Source organism: Accipiter gentilis, chromosome 1 (assembly GCF_929443795.1).
Source record: "Accipiter gentilis chromosome 1, bAccGen1.1, whole genome shotgun sequence".
In the NCBI taxonomy this organism is placed as follows: domain Eukaryota; kingdom Metazoa; phylum Chordata; class Aves; order Accipitriformes; family Accipitridae; genus Astur; species Astur gentilis.
Window position 1 is genome coordinate 38881319 of NC_064880.1, and position 22777 is coordinate 38904095.

The following is a 22777-nucleotide window of genomic DNA, read 5'->3' on the forward strand; positions in this document are numbered from 1 at the left end:
TATAAATGTAGAAAAATAAACAGAAGGAAAACAAAGGCAAATAACTTTGAAGCTCACTAGACTTACTTTTCCAGCAGTTTATTCATAACTAAGTCCTGGAAATGTGGATCTTCCTTGAGACTTTCCTCTGTCCTCAAGCTTTACCTGAGCTTCTGATTCAGTTAAAACCAAGGTGGTCTCTTCCACATAATTTCTGAAACTAATCAACATTTTACAGATTATCACCAACACCTACGGAATTACACAGAAATACACATGAAGATAGCACGAACGCTTTTGAAACTGTGCAACCAAACTGATACACAGGTTGGAGCTCAAGTTCTCTGTGTGTGACTACAGATCTATGCCGCCGAATTGAGGAAAAACTGTGGTGGAACACTATGTAGTTACAGGGCACTGGTGATTTTCTACAAAAGTTGGCACAAGCTCCTGTCCAAAAGATAAATCATTCTGCAATACAAATAACATCCCTGGATATTGTAATTTACAGGAACTCTTTGTAAGGTTGCTGTGTAAAACCATTGCTATCTGTATGTGGATGCAGAAATATTTTCCATATATGTTAAAGGATGAAGAATGGTACCAAGAGAACTTCTCGCAGAAAATACAGTATTTTCTAACATGGGAGTGAATTAATGCCACAGAAAAAATAGCCCTAAACCCACCTTTTTAATGAAGGAGAAAGATAGGATAATCCTTATGTGAGCTTTCTGCCAAACCAAAGGGGGAAAGAGGGAAAAACTAAACTTTGGCTGCATGCTTAATGGGTAAATTTATCTGCTTTGAATTATACAAAATAATAGGTTCGTTCTATTCAAGTCTCATCCCAGACCCACCCCCCTTTTCCAGCCCTAGGGGAGGGAGCGTTAAATAATGGTCTGTGTAAACTGATGCTCATGCAGTAAGTTTGGAGAAGTGCTGCTTGTACAAGTTAAAGCAGGCAGTGAAGAAAGAGCAACCAAATAAAAAGCAGCTGCAGGAGCAAAGTGGACCTTTCTGAATTTAAAAGACATGTCTTTCTTCACGAGGGTTTCGACAATGAAATGCAAGCAGGCGCTTGAATCTGAGAGAACTTACTTTTACCACGCGATTTTTGTCGGCAGGTTTCACCAACTGCCCAAACTTTCCAGCAGCCAGTCTCTGGAGGTGCAGAATAACTCACCAGCGGCGGCAGAGAACAAAGGCGAGGAGATGGTGGCAGACCCGGGGCGCGCAGGGGAGCTGCTGAAGCCCACCCCGCACCAGCTTGGCAGGGTGAAGAGCCTGCAAGAAATGCCTGGACCCAACACCCTCTACAACCTCTACGAGTTCTTCTGGAAGGACGGCTTCGGCCGCATTCATGAAATCCAGGTACAGCTTGCTCGGCTATTTAATATTTTTATTCACGTCAGGATCACTTCAACCTTTCCTCTTCTCCCCTCACAAAGCGTTGCCTAATCACCGGCTTACCAGCACCGCAGCTAGTCACCGCCGCCTTCCCGCTGTTACGAAAGAGCCGGGACGGCGAGGATCCCCGCAACCCCCGCCCCCCGCAGCGCTCGGAGGTTTTGGCTTTTTTGTTTCGGGGAGTGGGAGGGGGGGGGTGGTGGGGGGAGCCGGGGAGTACGTGGCTCCCGAGCCCTGCCGACACCCTCCGCCCGAGACCCCCCCCCCCTGCCCCTCGTACGCGGGGTGACCGCCTCGCCGGCACCCCCCGCCTTTGAGCTTTCGCCCTCTTCATCTTTGTGCGTATTTTGGAACTTTTAGGTAGTGCCTTGGACAAAAAAAAAAAAAAAAAAAAAAAATCCCATCTTTTGAACCGGGTTGCTTCGCGGACTTGGCAGAGGGCTTATTTTTGGCGGGCGAAGCTGGGAAACGTGGGCTTTCCTCGAACGTGGGGCGGCAGCGTCCACCCTGAAGGTGAGGCCGTGCCGGCACCCTGGGCGGCTTCCCGCCCGCACCGCCTCAGTCGCGCTGCGGCTGGCGGCCGAGGCGCTACCGCCGGGGCGGTGCGGAGGGGGGGGGGTGTGGGGGTGTGGGCTCCCGCTGCTTTTCCCTCCTTCAGCTCAGCCCGGCGCTCCCCCGCTGTGGCCAGAGACCATTTTGTCTCTCCAACCCTCACCGCTCCTCTGGCCTCCCCTTACATAAATATTCTTCGCCTATATAGGTCCCCTGAGGGGGCGGTAGATGCGCCTGGCCCCGCTGCCGTCAGCGCTGGCCGGCCGGCCCACGGCCGCCGCCGCCACTCTCCCCTCAGCAGGAGGCGGGCGGTTTGAAACCTTCCCGGGGGGGTGGGGGCGGTCAGCGGAGGCGGCCGGCGCTGCCCGCCCGCCCGCGGCCCCCGGCCGGCTCTGCCGCCCCCTCCCCTGGCGGCCCCATTGGCTCGCGGGCGGGTGGTGCGGCGAGGGGGAGGGGAGGCGGGAAGCGGGGCCTGATGGCGGCGGGAGGAGGGCGGGCGGCGAGCGGCTCCTGTCACCTGGCGTGTGGCAGCTGTGGGGTAGGCGGTGGGGTGGGAGACCGTAAAATGAGGCTGAGCCCGGGCGGGGGTTGAGGACCGCCCTCTGTGGTTTGGGCAGCTCCGCTTGGGGAGTGGTCCGCAGGCCGCGGCGGGTCCCCTTCCTCAGGCGCACCCGGCGAAGGTGGGTGAAGGACGGTTATCAGGGCTCGGGCGGGCGAGTATGCGTCCTCCGTACTGCGTGTCTTGCATGTTGGCATGGGCAAGTGTCTTCCCATAAGGCTGTCTCTAGCCAAAAATGAATTCTTATGGTTGCTTGGCCAAAGACGTGGGTTTCATTCCTGAGAAGTCACAGCGCATCTCCTGGGGCCCCTTCCCAGGTAGTCCAAGTGATTCTAAAGCGAGCACTTGTGTTTGAGGGAGTAAGGCAGTGGTTTTCACCCTTTTGCAGTCGTGGATCCATAATGCTTTCCACTGGCGGTACAGATCTCTTTGGGAATACCTTAAACGTGGCATTTATTATTTTGTTTTTTCTTAGTGACCTTTCCCAGATCGCTAGGGAGAGATTTACAGACAAGCCTAAGACGTTCACTGCCTGAAAATCACTGAAATAACAACAAAAATTAGAGGGAAGTAAAAACAGAGAAGGGAAACCAAAGAGAACAGGACAGAACTTTAAATGGTTTGAGAACCAAAATTCAAAAGTTATGATTTGCAAAGGGCCTAAAAACACCAGAAAGAGGCAGGAAACAGGAAAAAAAAAAAAAAGAAAAAATCACATAAGTTGCTTGGTTTTGTCTGGCTTTGTTGTATTTACCATTTAGATTTGTAAAAAAAAAAGTGTTAGGCTCCTCAGTGTACGCTGTGTTTGATGGCAGCCAAACTAGATTGCTAATGATGAATTGCTCAACTTAATTGCTTGCTAACCAAGACGTATGCAGATGAAACTTCATGATAGCTAGAGCTTTTTGTTGCATTGTATTTCTTTTTTTCTCTGCTTCTGTGGTGGTGTACAGAATTTGAGAGGCATTCACCATAGTCTCATAACACTAAAAAAAAATATGCTACCACTGAATTCAAGTTCTTTGACAGTCAAAACAGGGAAAATTATTCAAAATATTAAAAGGAATATAAGACAACCTAAATAGTATATGTTTTTCACTATCACTAGCTGATAGGGATATATTTTTCGATGAGTGTTATTCATAGAAGGGGAAGCAGGAGGAAGGATAAGGAGGAGTTGTAATACGATACTAGTTTTTATTCTGTTTAGAGTCTCAAAAATCATTTTACAAGTCATGGATGCCCTGTTTGCATACACGCTGGATGCAAATAGGCATTAACTGGATTAATAACAGTCTGTTTAAATTTAACAATACAGTGAACATCAGGAATGAATTAATCTGAAACCCTTTGGTAACCAGCACGGCTACTTAAACGATGTCCTTCGGCACACACAAGTATTTGTATGCTATACGCAGAAGGGGTGGGGAAGTCGAGGACTTTTTCACAAAGGAGGTTCTGTTCTCAGTAACATGATTCCAGTTAGTCCTGGCCAAAGCAGTAATGCCTACAGCAATTATGACAAAGGGAAAGTATTTTTAATTTGATGGGGTTAGATCTCTTTTGTCTCATCAGTGCTATGCAATTATAAAGAAAAGAAAGGTGAGGGGGGAGGGTTTGGATCCTGGCAGTTTGAATTTATGATGTGTGAAAGAATGTCTGGTGTGAGAGTGGTATGTGAGACATTAAAGTGTAGTATTTTTAAGGTTTGGAACAAGGGAAAGAAAACCGATGTTGTGATAGAAAATATTGAAGAGAAATTCCGGGCATTTCTTTAAACATGAAGTTGATACACTGAACATCATTCTGTTGAAAGCAAGAGATGTTCAAATACCTTGTCCTTATCTGTTTCTGGTTTAAAACTAGTATTTCATTTATTTGATTGGATGGCTCAACAGTTGATTTGTTTTCTGTTAAAGTTTATGCTCCCATGTAAACCTCACCATCAGTGGAAGAAACAAGCTGCTCCATAAATAGCAAAATTTGTTGAACCTGTTTTCTGTGAATGGTGACCTGTGTCCCCCTCACTCCACTGGCTTTTCCTTGCAGCACTTGTGTCCCAACTCATGCTTTCCTTTAAAGACTCATGCTCTCGATTGTCTCCAAGTTCAGTTTCAATATCCCTAAAATATCTCCAAGGCAAGAGCTACTTAGGGTTTTGGGAGTGCTTCTTCATACATTGGTCTGCATGTGGTGTTTGGTTAGCAGCAGACCAAGCAGAAACGGTAACAGTTGAGATCCTACTGTAACATTTCCCTCATCAGGGTGACTAATATGTATGTCTCATTTGAATCCAGATGCTGGTTTTTGAAAATGGCAAGAATATAGTTGTAGGAGACCTTTAACTCTCTGTTAAATTTGACTGAAATTGGCTGTTGTGTTCCAAAAGTAGTTAAGAGGAGACTGGCAGAGACCACAATTGCATAACTCTTGTTTTATTTGGAAACAGGCAAAAAGAGTTACTTTTTTATAAGCCCTTGGTACCATATGCTGAAGAGTGATTCATGTGTAAACTTACTGTTGGCAATTAAACAATTCATCTCTGTAACCAAGACTGATTAAAAAAGTATTTCTCATAAGTTAATCTTCGGTCAACACTAGACTTTCACTAGTGTAGTTGTATCAAACATCTTTGATTTATCATCAACATAACTTTGCAAGCAGATGTCTTTGGATTAGATTGCAGGTAGCATGCCGAAGTTAAACTTTGGTCAGTTTATCTTGTCTTGCTAGTTTAACCTGAAATAAAGGCTTTAAAATTTAAAGCTTTCTTAAATCTAAAGTCCTAATAATATCTCTTTAACAACTCCTTTGCAGTTTAGGTTTTTTTCACCTAAAATTATGGTGTACCTCTACGCCAAGTGAATTAGTGGGAATTTGGTGTTTCATTTGATGACCATGTCGAAGTTAAATTTGTTTGAAATAATAAGTAAGATTTCATGGGACAGTGATAGAGCAATGTTACTGGAAAACTTCTGTTTTTTTTTTGAATGCATAATTTAATGTTTTCCAATCCTCTTTCTTAATTGCTTGTTCCTTGCCTTCAAGCTTGAATCATACAACTTGTGGATCAGCCACTAAATAAACCTCACTACAGGGATAAGACCTCAACATTTCTGTCCTTTTGCAGAATTAACATATGTCTTTCTAAAGTTCACTGCTGATGAAGCTGTGAGAAAATACAGTTTTTCACTAGGCTGCTATACTATCATTGTCGTCGGTTAGGTGTGAGAAACTTACAAGTAGTTTTTTGTAAAGAATAAAATGGTAGAGTTAAGTCTTTATTTACAAAAGACATTAAAAGTAAATTGTTATGTCTTTGTATTATACTGTTAATTTCACTCTATTTACCTCCGTGTTTTTCACTTTTTCAGACATTCTTTCTAACCTGTTTGATCTGAAGGGATGTGTTTTTAAGTGTCCCACGTCCCAGTATTTGGTTTCACTCATGCTTTGTGCCTTAGAGCTTTGGGTCTTCTCAGTCAGAGGCCCTGAATGGTGTGACCTCTCCGTTTTCCTTGTGAATATTTGACAGTAATGCTTAGATGCTTTCTTCTGACATTTCAAACCATTCCTTGACCGGAAGGCTGTGGATCAAGTTCTAGATGTGATAGATTGATTCACTGTATAACAAATTTGTCGGTTTCCTTTTATTTTAATTTTCCTTAGTAATACTTTACTTCTGTTTCTCTTTGTTGGTGCTATTGTAGCAAAAACACACTCAGGAATATGGAAAGATCTTCAAGTCTCACTTTGGTCCCCAGTTTGTTGTATCCATTGCAGATCGAGATATGGTTGCTCAAGTCCTCCGAGCAGAAGGTAGAGCACCACAAAGAGCTAACATGGAATCCTGGCAGGAATACAGAGACTTACGAGGGAGAGCCACGGGACTTATTTCTGCGTAAGTGTTGTTACTCCTTAATTTTCTTTGTTTTCTTGTAAAAATTTAGTGATTTTTCTGAAGGACTGTACAGGTCATTTGGGAATTCAGGCCTTATTGGGTGGGGAAATTTGTGTGTCTAGTCGGGGGAAGAGCATAGGAATTTATGGGGAATTGTTTGTTCTGCTGTAAATTTTCAAAGGCATGGTAGTGATGTGTAGTTTGAATGCGGAGCAAGCTGCCTTGCATAAAAACGTTCTTGGGGAGTGTGTATCAGCTAGAGTTGTCTGAGCTTACTCACTTACCTGGAAGCAGTATTGCAGAATAGGGATTACAAACTTCGGCGCAGCACCGTGCAAACTGTGCTTTTAATGCTTCAGATCTAGACTGTTGCATCTGGTTGGCAGTGTGCTGTGTGGACTTGTTGGCTCAGGTTGGCTTTAGCTTTATTGTTCACCAAAGTGCCCCCTCAGTAGATTAATGCAGAGAAGTTACTGTATGGTAAATTCACACTGTTGTGCATCCCTGTGCACATATTTTTGTATGTGGCTGATTGTAGAGAGTTATCTATCTTTATGGCTTGCATAAATTGGCAGTGCATGTGGGTGTGGTTAATTGCCACTGGGAACTACTCACAGTCCCCACTGACATAGGATGTTTATTTAGAGGGAAACTAGTTTCCTGAGTCATGGACAGTCTGCTTCTTTCATGGTGGCAAAAAGCGTTATGTATTGCACTGAAGACTCAAATCTTAAGCCGCAGTTCAGAGTCAAACTAACAGTTCCTTGATGTTTTGTGAGATGAGATCTTAAATCAAGAGATAGTCAGAAAGTATCTGTTTAAAGAGATTAAATTCTTTTGCTGGCCAGTAAGTTTCTGTACCCTGCAGCAGCATTGCTCCAGGTGAAAAAAATTAATGGGAAATACATAGCAATTTAAAATAAATGCATAAAAGACAATTGCCTGTCTTCCTAAGGAATTGAAAGATATCCCTGGAACCACTGTTCCCAAATACTCTGCTCATAGGAAGTATGCAGATGCTGCAATTCAGATTTTTAGTCTTCAGCACAAAGATTTCAATACATAGCTCAAGGAGAATCTAGCTGTAAATTGTTTCTCTATAGCTAGGTCTGCTATCCTATTCCTTTGTAGGTTTAGAATTAGGGTAACTGAAAGTGATGTATCAGTAGTGGCATTTAAGGTACTAGCTCAAATTGTTGATTTGTCAGATCTGAATGTGATGCCTTTCTTTGGTAATTAGGCACCAATTCTAGGTAAAAGCGATTTTTGCAGACTATCCATTCAAATATTTATTTAAAGTAATTTTAATAAGAAATTTTTGCTAATTTCTTGTGTTAGCTGCTACTAAAATACTAATACAGAGATACTTGTCAAATTCAGCACACTGAGTGGGCAAGTTCTGTCACTCAAACTAGAGATTGACTTACACATGCATGTACATGTTGCAACACTGAAATTTAGTGAGGACGTGCAATAAATGTGGAATAAAAATGTAGGCGCATAATACCAAATATACGTTATCATAATTTTCATTTCACCACTTACTTTCATTTGACATGAAAAAAATCATAAACAGTTTCATTGCAGAGCTCTTACCCAGGTGATGATTGTTAAGGAAAATTGTGTATAGACATTATGAATAATTTCTTCTAGGGAGGGGGAACAGTGGCTAAAAATGAGAAGTGTACTGAGGCAAAAAATTCTGAAACCCAAAGATGTGGCTGTTTACTCTGAAGGAGTCAATGAAGTTATCACAGACTTAATTAAAAGAATCCACACCCTCAGAAGTCAAGAGGACGATGGGGAAACAGTGACCAATATTAACAACCTTTTCTTCAAGTATTCAATGGAAGGTAAGCCCAGGCTGTATAATATCGGTAAAGAAAATGCATATAAAGCAGTGTGCTTATGGTTAGGCATTTTTGTCAAATGGCTAGTGCCCCATTGTGATTGATCTGAAAAGGCAAGCTTGTTCTGCACTCAAGTGTCTTTCTACTTAGTGCAGTAGATATCAGTGAAATTCCTTTGTAGAGTCCAAAGAGATGATACCTTGTATTAAGGGACAGTTCCTGTGTAATTGCTGGTATATAGGTAAAATGTAAAATCAAGGCCGCCCTGAGCAGTTTCAGTACTCCATATTTCTGTATTAATTTCTCAAGAACAAGGGTGTTGACCTTCTGACAGTGTGACTTCTAAGACATGTTAATCTGACAACATACTGGCCAAATTCCAGGTGAGGAATCACTGCGTGATGTATGTAAATTCTGTTTATACCATAATGTGGGAGAAGATACTGCTTTACCCTGCCTACACATGCCAAGTGTGGGATTGTTATGCTTGCCTTAAAATCATCTGCCACTGGCTACCATTAATGAGGGAACGCTAAATGGAACTACAGCCTGAGCTAGTATGGTATTTCCCATGGTCTTATAGAAAGCTAACAGTGATTCATACCTTATGCATTCCTTCAACTGACTGCATACAACCTGATCTAGTTATACGTAGTGCCTTTTAAAAAACATTGGTACTCTTTGCTGACAGGCGGCTGATTAATTTGAGATTTGCAAGAACTTCCAATGCTCACCTATGAAGATGCTATATCAAATTGCTGGCTGCCTGTTTGGTAAATGAACCTCAGTCTGTTCTGCATTAATAGGGTCTATAAATGGCATTAAACTAAGAGTTACCAATTTTATGGAATTTTAAACTCTGAGCTTACAGATTCACTTTAACTGATGGGTTAGTTTAAATTCTTCACATTCTTTTAGCTTTTCATTTATAACTTGTGCCTGGCACGCACTTATTTCCTATATGAATTGCAGTTTTAATTAACTTACACTGTCAGCTCTTCAGGGAACCAACGTGTAAGTTTTTTTTGAACGGACCATGTAAAGAGCAAAAGAATGCATAAGAACTAGCAGTTGCTGAAAGAGGCATGAGAGAAATAAAAGGCACAGAAAAATATCTTCCCAGGGAGGAAAATTAGGGAAGGAAGAGTGAGTTGAAAATAGCCAGTTCTAAAAATTATTTTTGTCAATAAAGAAGAAATACAAAGCAAACAACAGGGAAAAAGAAAAGTTTCTTAAAATATCTCTATGTATATATACTTGAGAATTTATGGAGAGTTTGATGGAGGGCAGGATCAAGGTTAAACATCATTATTCTACCTGCTTTTAATAGGAAAAACAGAGAAAAAAGAGATTAGAGTGTTAATAGACCAGTTACTCTAATTATCTAGTTAACAGTTATTCTAATATTTCCTGGAAAGATTTAGACAAACTATTAACTAATGAATTTAAAAGCACAAAATTTATTTAAAAACTTCTGATTTGATGCAGATGGCTTTAAGAGATTATCTAAATGGTTTTTTAAATTACCTAATTGCCCCACTGGATTTTAGAAAAATCATTAAATAAGATTATTTTGACAATAGGAATGCTTTTTATACCATAACATGTGATATTTTAATAAATGAACTGGGCAATATGATCTAGATTTTGCAAGCTGGGAGGAAAAATTGCTAGAAACCTGTGTTCAGGAAGTAATTAAGAAATGTTTTTCTGTCAAACTGAGAGAACATTTTGGCTAACTCCAGTAGGGCAGTTTCTGACTGAGCTCTGTCTAGTATTTGATAATTTGGCTATGTTTATAAAAACTGAGCTGAGAGATTTCAGGGACACTAATGTACAGGTAAGGATTAACTTGATAAATGTAAGAAATGGTCCAGAGTGGAGAAGAAGAATTTAATGAAAATATATATAAAGTACTGTTGTTTGTGGGGAGGAAAGGGAATGGTATTCCTAGTAGGGATCATGGCAGTACTGCAGAAAAGTATGTGAGAAAATTACAGCAAGTCAAGAACAAGAGAGGAGTCAGTATTGTCACTTGCAACAGTGTCACACACTTGCTGTTTTTCAGGGCCACATGGAGTATATTGTGTGCAGTAAAATCACTGTCTAGAGTGCAAGTTCTTTATCCATTTATGCATACTCATTATTCATTTACTACCAGCTTATGATGAAGAAAGGCATAGCCACTGCTAGAAACTCCTGTGTTATCACAAGTTACCAAAAATGTCTTTGGACTTGTATGTCCCTGTGTATTCAGAGGCCAACGCGGCAGGCTCAGGATTAGCGGTGCAATGTGAAACACAGAAAACATGCTGGAGGGCTGCTCTACTGCTGGTGGAATTCCTGGCTGTTTTCTCATGCTGAGCATTATTGACATTGTAACCACTGTCTCCGTATGATGTTTAGCTGGGATTTTTTTACTGTGTTTTAAATTTCTATTTGATCTGCTCCCAACTGCAGAAATAATAACTAAATATTTTTGGAAGGTAGTTCCATTAGGTAGCATTTTAATTCCTTAAATTATTAATATGTATATATGCATGTGTATAGCAAATTCTTTGATTTCATATGTGCAGGTGTGGCAACTATTCTGTATGAATGCCGGTTGGGCTGCCTGGAAAACAACGTCCCACAGCAGACTGTTGAATATATTGAGGCTCTGGAGTTGATGTTTAGTATGTTTAAGACCACTATGTATGCAGGTGCTATTCCCAAATGGCTTCGTCCACTTATTCCAAAACCCTGGAGAGAGTTCTGCAGATCCTGGGATGGACTCTTCAAATTTAGTAAGATTTAGTAGTAGAAAAGTTCAGCTGTATTTCTGCAGGTTCTGTGTGTGTTTGAACAGGACTTGCTGCATTTCTTTTCTAAAATTATAAAGAAGACATGGTGGCGGAAGTAAGTTTAATACTAAATGCAGACTGGCCAAGGGAACCGTTTTAAAAATACACTCTATTGAAAAAAGAATTTTACCTGTACACTTTAAATATTCCCCTATTTTATACTGCTGTTTCTTTATTTGTCTTCATCTGTTTCAGTACCCAGTCCTCACTCCAGGTCTAAGTTCTTTGCCAAGGCTTTATCTTAAGCCACTCAGATTTTAATGAGGGTAGTTTTGTTGACTTCAGCAAGTATTCTCAGTCAGGCACTCTGACAAATAATCACCACTAAAACTGACTAGAAGGGTAAAAAATTAGACTTTAGCAATTAATTAAACTCTTTCTGAAGTTTATATGTACACATACAAGCATATAAGTTGACATAGAAGTAGACTGCTGTACTACAGTATGTTTTTTTGTAAATAAAGCATTCCAGGCTACTTTATGAATCAGCTTTCATATAAGTAAGAAGAAAGAGTTGTCTTTGCAATATAGATATTTTTTTAACTTTCTGGAGTGTTAAAAACCCCTAGCTCTCTTTCCCTCTCTAATGTTAGAAAGCTGCATGCATTTTAAAATATTTTTTATTAGCACTATTGGTATAGGTGGGTCTGTGTATGTCTTCTTGAAGGTAGATTCTTTAGTTTCTTAACTTTTAGTATGTGTAATAGGTTTAATTTTTAATATGTATTGATCTGTACCTCTAGTAGGCATTAGGGAATCCATTTAATGCTGATACAGGTGTATTTTCTATGAAACACGTACTTTTTTGCACTGCCACTTCTAAGTTATTTCCCATGATAAAGTTCTCTTGTTAGCTTTTGTGGGTTAAAAACAACAGCAGACTTCAGCTTTATCCTAACAGCAGCTGAAAAACTGTTCTTGAGGAATTTGTTTGGTTTGAAACTTGTTGTCATGATGTTTCTTTGTTTAATCTTTTTGTGAAAAAGGAATTAAATGATGAAACTCACTGTATGTGATGTGTGTATTTGTGTAGGTTTCATAAAGGAATATGTTGATTCTAGTTCACTTTTTTGTAAGCTCATTCTGTGAGGCATTAATTTTCTGAGGAGTTTTCCTTTTTTTAAAGCCCTTCTTTCACTGAAGATGCTGTTTGTAGTCACTAAATTATAAATGGGACTGTGGATGAAATTGCTCAAAATGTTATTCACTGAAGTTTTTCAATTTTTGTTACTACTTGATGCTCTCCATCTTTGTTTTCAGTGTAATTCAGTACTGTGGCTTGACCTTCCAGTTGCTGCTAACATCTTGTAGCAGCCCGTGTGTGCTGAGTTGCAGCATGCTCTGCAGAGTTCACCACTTCTTGCAGAGTTGTCAGAAAACAAGCCCGGTGGCCGTAAAAAACTTGACCTTGAGCTTCCTTCACTCCATGTCAGAAACTGTAGTCTCTTGTGTCCTTTCTTCATGCTCAGCATTCTCATGCTGTGAGCTACCAAGGTTCCTGTCAGCTCAGTCTTTCCTTGCAATGAGTACCCAAGGACTTCCACCACCACTGTATTAACTTTTCCCTGAGAAAATAGATTCAAATTAAAAAATATTTTTTTTGGGGGGGGAGGGGGGGGGGGGGAGGGCATGCTATGTAGTGTAGCATAAGGGAGAAATGCCATTACTGCATGGAACCAGCAGAAAAATAAAAATGGAGGCTTAACAATTTTTTTGAATCCTAAAGGTCAAATCCATGTTGACAACAAATTGAAGGCTATCCAGTCTCAGCTGGACCAAGGAGAAGAAGTGAATGGTGGGCTACTTACATACCTTCTAGTGAGTAAGGAACTTACTTTGGAAGAGATCTATGCCAATATGACTGAAATGCTTCTGGCAGGAGTGGACACAGTAAGCTTGTTATCATTTTTCCTGTGCACACTTGTTTTCATAAACCAGTACCATTCACAGCTGTCTTCAGGGGGGTTCTATTGTTTATAAGGTTTATATTGTTTATATTGTTTATATTGTTTTTTCTTTTACTAGTTTGAATATCAGGTTGGTATTTGTGCTTCTTTAGGTAGACCACAGTAGAAAAGGCTGCTGAAATATAATGTGAAAAAAATTGATCAATAAACTCATATGTAGAATTTGGTAAAGGATTTTCATGTGTGGCTAGCTAAATCAACTGGGACACACATTATGGATCAGATACCTGGTTTCTGCTGAAGTCCATTAGGAGGGGCGTGTTAGGCCAGCACTAATGTGGGTGAGGTGTAAGTTCGCTATACCCATGCTTATGCTGGCAATATACAGTCAGTCTGAGGCAAAGAGCTGTGGTAATGGAGCTCAATATATATACAGTACGTTAACACCTAGTGAAGCGTTTTAAGTGGCCATCTCTAATTGAATTCAGATTTTTTTGATTTAAGAAAGTTTGTATGGTTTCTAAAGAAAACAAAAATAAAACCCCAAGAGTAATACTTTTGAGTTCCGAAATAAGGAGTACATGTAAAGCTTATTTATGTGCTGAAGATTATTCCATTGGTTAAATATCCTAAGGGCTTACGAGTTTGGAGAACTTTTTGATGTTTGTTTCTTAAGTAAAGCACAGTTATTCATCCCATTCATTTTCTAATCTTTCAGACCATTAATTTTCCATTTTTAGCGTGTGACAAAGTTCTCATTAAAGTAAAAGCACAATGTTCAAATTCATGCCAGCAAGAGTTTCTCTTTCTGTTTGACTCAGCTTTCTCAGCTGGCAACAATCTTTTTGTGAGAGGACGGTACTTCTGATTTCCTCATTTCCAAGTACAAGACAGAAATTGAGGGAATCTTTTTTTCCCCTACTGCTGTTACTTCGGATCTCATTTTATCATAGAAACTGAAAGAGGTTTAGAGGATTATAAAAGCTTTCAACAGAATTGTAAGGCAGTTTTTGGCTACAAAGCATTTTGGCTTTCCCTGGAACAGTGCTAATTTTTAAGAGGTTATGAAGGAGCTGGGAAACTGGGAAGAAACAGTGTTTATATCAGAGAAGTTCTGTATACAGCTGGCACAATTGCCAGCTCTTGTGAGCTCTGAGAGGAATAGAACAGGGTTGCATTTTAGCAAGGGACAGCCACTCAATATTACAAGAAAAAAGAAAGGTTTTGAGAATGATACTTCTAGTATTATATCCCAGTTGGAAGACAAGACATAAAAGGTCACTGTCATGATGTATTTGCATTCTAAATTGATCTTAATTGTAAGCCCAAAATAAGACATTTCCAGAAGTTGGGTTTTTTCCCATACATTGTTTACAACCTTTAAGCTTTGTTGTGCTAATGAGTGAGAAGCTGAAAATAAAGCTGTTTCCTGTGTAGAAAGCGATACTGGTTGTCTGCCTTTGTAACACAAGTTGAAAAAAATACATTTAAAAATAATTCAAGAGAATTAGGGTAGGAATTACATTTTTTGTCTCTTAAATGTTGTAAGTTAGCAAGAACAACACAGGTAAGGAACAGAATGATTGCATTCTCACTTTCTCTGCCATATTTACTCAGGAACATGGAAAATACATTTTTTTCATGGTAAATTTTCTGTCTTCAGTGAGGGAAATGGGCTCAAGTAAGGCCATTTGCTTGACCTTAATGTCTTGGGTGCAGCTGATAGCAGAAGCAAAATGTCCTGAGTCTGTCTAGTATTTGAATGGGATAGTCCCTGAAATCCAGGTAGCTTAAACACAGGGACTCGTCGTTAAATGAATGGTAAGTAGTGGATCACAAAAACTTAAAAGAGTTGAAATATTCTACTTAGTTCCATGTTACTACAGACACAGTGCGAATGCATGGTTTCAGAGTGTGTCCTAAACCACAAATGTGCACTGAAGTGCAATTTTTCCAGCTGAGGTGAAAAAGGATTAGGTGATGGGTTCCTTTAAATCATCTTGTGCTCAAAGTCTCAAAGTTGAACTGTCTCCTGCCTTGTGTTCTGTTTCTTCCTTCGTATAAAATATTTTTAAATGATTTTTCACACAGTACCTCTTTTCTGGTGCCTTAATGATTATTAGAATCATTAAGGGGGGGAGGGGGACGTGTGTATTTTAACATTTTTGGGCCCCTTTAAATGTATGAGCTCCTCTTCGAGCTTCCTTAAGAAAGCTTTCAATTGGATGCTTAATTTCAGTCAAGTTGGAATTTTCAAGAGATAGAAAGTGCCAGTTGTGGTGTAGCATTGCTTACTACAGGATAAAGTATAATCTTAGCAGTGATAGTATAAATTCTGTTGTGTGGATGCTATGAGACCACCATATGCTTAAAAGGGGTTAGTAATGTTCTGAGTAGTATTCTCTTATCTTGTTTCCCGTGAAATGTTTTTGTTGGGAGGAAAGGTGAAATACATATTGAAAACTAACAGTTAACTTAATCCATTGCTGTTTAGAGTGTTGATGTTTCCGTGTTGTTTATGTAGTTTTGTTTGCATTTGGTTTTTCTGTTGCTTTTTATATTTCACTGGGAAAATATCAGCATGGATTGTTTTGATATGTGGGGGATTTTTAGATGGAAAAGGGATGGAGGAGGGGATTGTGAAATCTGACAACATCCCATTGAGTCCAGATGTGAATCATTGCCAGTCTGTTTTATAACTTTAGATGTATAAAACACATAGTTGAAAACTGATTGTTTTTCTTGGCTTGAAATTATTTTTAATCTAATCTTGTTGGACTTGACGATGATGGTTGTGGTTTCTTGCTTAGACTTCTTTTACTTTGTCCTGGGCAACATACTTGTTGGCAAAGCACCCTGAGATTCAACAACGTGTTCATGAGGAAATAGTCAATAAGCTGGGGAAACACCAAGTTCCTCTTGCTCATGATGTCCCAAAATTGCCTTTGATTAGAGCTGTGCTGAAAGAAACCTTGAGGTAAGTAACAGACAACTTCAATCATTAATTAAAAAAATTAATTCTGTGTAGTTGTAATGGATTTTGAGTCCATGCTAACATTTGTATTTAGTTGTCGTTACTGCTATTTGCTGCTTCTGGTTTTATTTATTGTAGCAGTATTGTGTCCAAGGATGCCTAAGCAATGAAATATGATAGATTATATAATGTTTAATATTTTTAAGTATGGTAGAAGTAGTATCATATATGTAGGACATGTCTGTTAATTGAAAGCTTGATTTTTGCCTTATAAGTATTAGTCTGTATGATGGACTGTAACAACCTCCTCCCCCACGCCGGTACTTTGCAGTGCCACTACAATCATTTTAAGCTTCTTGACTTAAATTGAAGGCATGTGACATGCTTTTTTTACGTGTTTATGCCAAGTGTTCACAGTGAGGTGAGGGGAATAAAAGGATTTTAGAGAAGGCATCAGCAAGGCTTTTTCAGTTCCCTGTAGTGCTAAAACATCTCCAGCTTGACCAATTGATTGCATGTTTTTACATGTGTAAAGCAAATAAATACATAGACCAAATAGCTCAACTTCCAGCTACAAGTAAATAACTTTTTTCAGGTGTTAATCATATTCTTAGAGATGATTCAAGGTCTTTAAATCTCCAAGGTGTTCTGTACTTTTGAAAAACCTTTTTGCTGTGAATGCATATTGCATTTGTATTGTATATTTGTGAATGCAAATTGGAATCTAAACTTTTAAAGTTGTACTAGTTATTACTGCAGAACTTCTCACAAATATTTGTCTCTAGGTTATATCCAGTATTGCCAGGAAATGGAAGAGTGACCCAAAAAGACTTGATTGTTGGAGGATACTTGATACCTAAAGGGGTAGGTTCTGTTGCAGTCCTCTGCAGAGAACAGTTTAATTTTTGTGTATGAAATGCAATTACAACATATATATGCTTCATTGATTTCAAAAGATTTCACCAACCTAGAGCATTAAGAGGAAGGTATTTCCCATAATACCCATTTATATGACAAAAATGGATTTTATAATTGACTTATTGCTGTTGTTTGGGTTTTTTTAGATTTAGTCCTCACCTGCTAATCAAATTTACCATCATGGCTTGTTCTTAATATTCTTCAGGGTGGAGTCTATTAATAACATCTTCGTGCAATGCTACAATTTGTTTAAAAAAAGCATAAATTTCATTATTCTTGTGGTTTTCTAATTCTTTGTGTGTTAATTCCCTTTGTAGAAAGAGTTTAATTTCCTTTTTAAATTATGAATCTTTTCTTTATACTATTCAAAGATTACACAGAGATCATGGTAGTGCTGTATGGTTCTATTTTAAATGACAGCACTTCTGTGTTAGAGCAACATGGCTTTAAAACAGTCAGAATTCTTAATTCAATAATATACTTAATGAATATATTAAGTATATTATATATTATAATATAATTCATTTAAAACAATTTGAAGATTATTTCATTTGACCAGTTGAGAAAGGGATCTGATTTTCTAGGCATCCTTTTTTCTTCTAGAATTACTGAAAGATACTTAGTTTTTATCACCTCATGTTGCAGAAATTACAGTAATTACAAATGCTTTTTTATTTTTTGATGTGTATTGGAGTTAGCTAAATATAAATATAATTTATTTCCTTAGACGCAGCTGGCACTCTGTCATTATACTACTTCATACAGCGAAGAAAATTTCTCAATGGCAAATGAGTTCCGACCTGAGCGCTGGCTGAGGAAAGATAATTTGGACAGAGTAGACAATTTTGGTTCAATCCCCTTTGGTTATGGCATTCGAAGCTGTATAGGAAAAAGAATTGCAGAGCTGGAAATTCATCTTGCACTGATTCAGGTTAGAACTATGTGACAGCATTACAAGAAGAAAAATATATTGGTATGATAATTTTCTATGTATACCATTTCTGGATAACTTACAGTGCTCAAAACCTTTGTTTTGGAGTGTTGTCTAGCATACTCATCCTGCAAAGGCTTAAAAAATGAAAATAATCATGCTTGAAGTGTAGCATACTAGTTAAACTACATTGCAGAAGAAAAGGTGTTTATAGTACAAATGAAGTAAAACTAAAGGTAAGACTGTTAAGGAAATCTACGGATTTAGTACAGAAGGTTTTTGTAAGCAAATTGGAAATCTTTCTTAATGTATATTAGAATAGTTACCTGCTCAGTTTCAGTATTTTAGTTACGACGAATTCAGTACTACAAAGGTATAAATAGTATTTATATCCTTTTACTGACCACAGTGTTAAGACAAATAGTAGAATTTTTCCGTATTCTGTGGTTTTCTGTCCCTTCTTGTTCTTTCTTCTAACTTTATTATCATTTTATATATATATTATTTATAGTTATAGAAGTAGTTAGTACATATTGATATATATTGTTTTCCATCGCTTCATATCATAAAGAAAGCTTTCCCAACAGCTGTTACATTTTTTGTCATTTACAAGACACCCTTTAACTTAAATATTGAGATCAGATTGTGCAATCAAACCTCAAAGATTTGGAAACTATTTATAGTTACTTAACTATAAAAATATTTAGACCCATTATATGTATTCAAAGCAAACTTGATTGAGTTTGCCTTAGAATTTCCTTAAGTAAACTCCTAGAGCAATCTCTGAACAATTAGCATCTGTCTTTCAGAACTCAGAGTGAGATAGCTCTCAGGGGGCTGGATAAAACAAACATACTTGCATCTTTTTGAAAACGAGGATCAAGGAGGTAATAGAGAGCCTGCTTTTGTTTTCTGGAAAGAAACTAGAACAAAATAGCACACAACCAATTCACAAGAATCGAGATGATATTTAAGTAATTTAAAAATAGAAACACATGAAGCATGGAGCTGATCAATGAGAAATTATGTCAGACCAGTCTGATTTCTTTCTTTGACTTGATCATTTACCTAATGTGGTGGATATAAAATAAATCATGTATTCTGACTTCAGGAAGTATTTTCACATGTCCTAAACATTGTTCCCATAATTAAATTAAATAAAGTTTGTTCCAGATGGAAGTACCTATAAAATGCATGCACAACTGGTTGGAAAAAAGAAATAGCTGGAGGCAGTAGCTGTCAAATATTTGCTGTTGAACTGGGAAAACATTTAATTAAAATTCTATAAGAGTCTGTCCTGCATTTGATTTAGGTTGGTATTTTCATTAACAGTGTAAATGATGGATTAGAGAATACTTTTAGAGTTTGCGTAGGATGTCAAGCTGACATGTATTAAGTTAAAATCAGAGGATGTGAATATAGAATTATGAAAAAATGGAGAAATGTTCCAGAATCAACACAAAATTGTTCACTAAGGACAGTTGCAAGTTACTGCTCTTGAGAAGAAATCAAATGCATAAATACAAATTGCTGACCAGCTGGCTGGGTAATTAGTACCATAGAAACAGACTGCAGGTATATAGTAAAAAATCGGTCAACAATAATAATGATGCTAATTCTGAAAAGACAGCATAATTCTTGCGTGTATTAACAAGCATGTTGTATGCCAGAAAGAGGAGTTAAATTACTCAGTCTTACCAAACACTGGTGAATCCTCAGCTAGACAATGATGTGCAACCAACCCTGTACGCTGCATTTTAAGGGCAATATAGTCAAATTGGAGGCAATTCAGAAGACGGAGAGAATACCAAGAATGAGGTGCTTGAAAAAGAGAAGAATGAGATGAAAATTTGATCAAACTTCTAACACTGAAAAGGTAGTTAAGTATAGGAAAATAGTGCATTGTTTACCATGCTTACTAGGAGAAGGATAAGAGCAGATTGCTTAGTTTTTAGGAAAAAGTGTTTGAGATTTAATATTGGGAAAAGCTGAGGATGTTGCGGTATTTTCTTCTTGAAAGTTTAAAATAGATAGCTGAAGTATTCTTATGTTCAGCTTCAAAACAGGTGAGATAAATCTCTTGAAGTTTGTTTTAGCCCATGATTTCTGTGATTTATGTTTGCAACTAATTCTCTCAGTTTCATTCATTAAGTGTATAGAAATAGAGGTTTAATGTATTGAGAACCTGTGTGATTGAATGACAGTGATTCTGTTTAGGAGAGGTTCTACTATTTGGCTCCTTGATGATTGTTTCACTTGGTGCACTTGCTGTCTCATGTTTGTTTTGTTTCCTTCTGCCCAGGAAGAGAAATATGTGTGATGGGATTGGGATGCTTTTATTGCTTTGTTTTATAATTGCACATATTGATTTGTATTAAAGGAAGCAAAATCAAAAACACATAGGGAGGAAGCTTGCAAGGTTTGAAAGAAACCTTAGTTTCTTTGATAGCTCAGACTGTTTAATCTAGTTGTGTGGAAATTCTTCAGGAAGGACTGGCTGAGTCCTCCCTCAATCAGAGGAGGAAGATTTTTAGCTATAATCTTTACCTTGTAACAACTATTTTTTCTTTCCTGTGTGGGAATTCTAGCACTTAGACCCCACAGAACTGGCAAGAGATATTTTGTTTGTGACAGTCTGTTATGTTCTCTTTTCCAAAGTCTAATCTTCATCTGTAATTTTGCAGGTTTTCTAATACTTGTCCTGTTTATCTTCACAGTTGCTTCAGAATTTTGAGATCAAAATTTCTCCCAAAACCAAACCAGTTCATGCCAAAACCCATGGACTTTTGACTCCTGGAAACTCCATCAATGTGAGATTTTCTGACAGAAAGTGAGACTCAAATATTTTGGAAATACTTGCGTGATTTTCATGGGAACAGACATGCATCTTACGGATGTTTAATCATGTTTGTTCTCTGGTTTGTAGGTATTGGGCAAAATGATCAAGTATTATGTTCTTCCTTAGTTCTACCAGTACATAAGAGAAATTACCTCTCCTATAGTAGATAATTACATATATGAAAATATATACTAAAAAAATTCCTTCTTGCCCTTGGAATCTCTTTTTACCTGGAAAGATTTCTAGTAATAACAAATGCACTGAAAAAAAAACAAAATTAAATTCAGACATGTCGGTATTATTCAGTGGTTTTGTTACACTGCTTTGTCATGGAAGTCAACTACTCAGTGAGTCTGTTTGAGAGCAAGAGGGTTACTACATAATATGTGAAAATTAGCTGCATTTATGAGTTCATGTTTTCCTCTGTCACATCCTCCAGTGTTTTTTAAAAGTTTCCACATACCATTGAAATTATGAGATCATTTTTCTCTTGTCTGTAAGAACATTTACTCTGCGTGTAATAAAAAGTTAATGCAGCAATATGAAAACTAAAGATAGAAAAAATACAATTTGTCACTTTGTTTAGACTTGAAATACAGAACAATTACAAATTTATCCGAACATAATCCCTATAAATATTTCTATATAATTAAAAAAAAAATCTTAAAAATAAAAGTTTAAATGTCACATTGTACAGTTATGAACCCAGACATTGTCCTCATCACCAAACCATAAACTGAGTGGAACAGCACAAGCCACTTTCACTAATCTAGCTAATATTATGCCAAAACCAAATGTAAATAAAAAAAATGAAGTAGTTGTTACATTTTTATCATTTAATTAAAACGCTAGTATTACCATCTTCACAGTTCTGCAGTAAGAACTGGAAACTTCCCATTGTAACATACTGTATCCGTAGGCAGGTGCACAGTTGCCTTCTGTGGGATGGAAATGTGACTGCAGAAGTATTTGGAGATTATTTTTTTTTACTATGTAGTGTCCAATACAAGGAGTGGACACCTGAAAGGTTTTTTTAGTTATTATTTTATTTTTCCTATGATGACTAACAGAAAAGTCTCTCTTGCATGAGACTTTGGTCTTTAGATAACTTTAGTATCACTGCACTAACCTTACGTTCTCATTTTTGAGAGAAACAGTACATCTTGGGACCATGTTATGCCTTGAACAATGCTCAAACCTACATATCCTAATATGAAATTAACTGTAATTATGTATAGTTAACTATTTACATGTCAGGCTCTGACTGTTGTTTGTGAGGTAGTTTACGTACTGATAATAGTAAACTTTTTAGATGTATGCAGAATTAGAAAAACATTCTGCAACTTGGTTTTTAAAATGACAACATTTTTCTTTGCTCATCTAGCTGTAAAAAGTCAAAGACAGGTTACAAATTAAATAACACTGTAGTTTTAATGGTGTACATGACATTCCACATAGCTAACTACTACAGTCACATTGTTGTAGTATTTATGTTACTTTTTGTAGTGCCTTTTCAAGGTCTTGACAAAAGAAGAAAAAAATCTCCTTTGTATGGATCTCTTATATAAAACAACAACACTAAACAAAATTGATCTGATCTGTGAGAAGATTAAATGTTTACATGATGACTTTAAAGTGTTACTCCTGTATTGAGCATGTGTATGTACTGTAAGAAAAACAGGTAATCTGTGGAGGGTTTTTTCCCTGAATGAGCTTGCCTTCTGATGCTGTTTTCCAGGGCTTCACATTATTCCCCTTTTTTTTTTTTCTTTCCCATTGTTATTTCCAATTGTCCCTATCTTAAATAGAATGAAGAGAGTTGTATTTGCCAGAGCCAGCTGACATTCCAAAGGAGATGTTTTGCAAAGGTCTATTTAAAAGTCTGTGGATTGAGTATTTGACTCCATAACTCTGCCTGTTTTTGTTGATTTGGGGATAAAAGGGCCCAAGCCTTGAATCCAAATCTTGATTCTGTATGGTGCCCTCCTTTTCCATTGTCATAGCATCATTAGAAACACCAGCTATTGCTATGTTGCTGTACATTTGCTCCTTGGTATCTGTCCCTAAGTAATACATCACTGTAGAAGAGGGAAGAGGCATTCTAAAATGCTCTTTAA

General features: G+C 37.9%; 1 protein-coding gene across 4 annotated transcripts; it reads left to right on the plus strand.

Annotated features, from left to right (window-relative positions):
• Positions 1-895: 895 nt before the first annotated feature.
• On the plus strand, positions 896-22016 carry LOC126038701 (cytochrome P450 27C1). Of its 4 annotated transcripts, none has more exons than XM_049800792.1 (9): positions 896-1350; positions 6208-6398; positions 8052-8251; positions 10825-11034; positions 12818-12981; positions 15809-15975; positions 16758-16836; positions 17618-17821; positions 20539-22016. In XM_049800792.1, the coding sequence occupies exons 1-9, from the start codon at positions 1012-1014 to the stop codon at positions 20653-20655; spliced, it is 1671 nt and encodes a 556-aa protein (XP_049656749.1). In that variant the 5' UTR covers positions 896-1011; the 3' UTR covers positions 20656-22016. The 4 variants fall into 4 exon arrangements, with proteins under 4 accessions (XP_049656749.1, XP_049656759.1, XP_049656767.1 ...); XM_049800802.1 differs by having other exon boundaries at positions 17618-17863; positions 20539-20629; XM_049800819.1 differs by lacking the exon at positions 896-1350 and adding an exon at positions 2537-2618.
• The last annotated feature ends 761 nt before the right edge of the window (positions 22017-22777 follow it).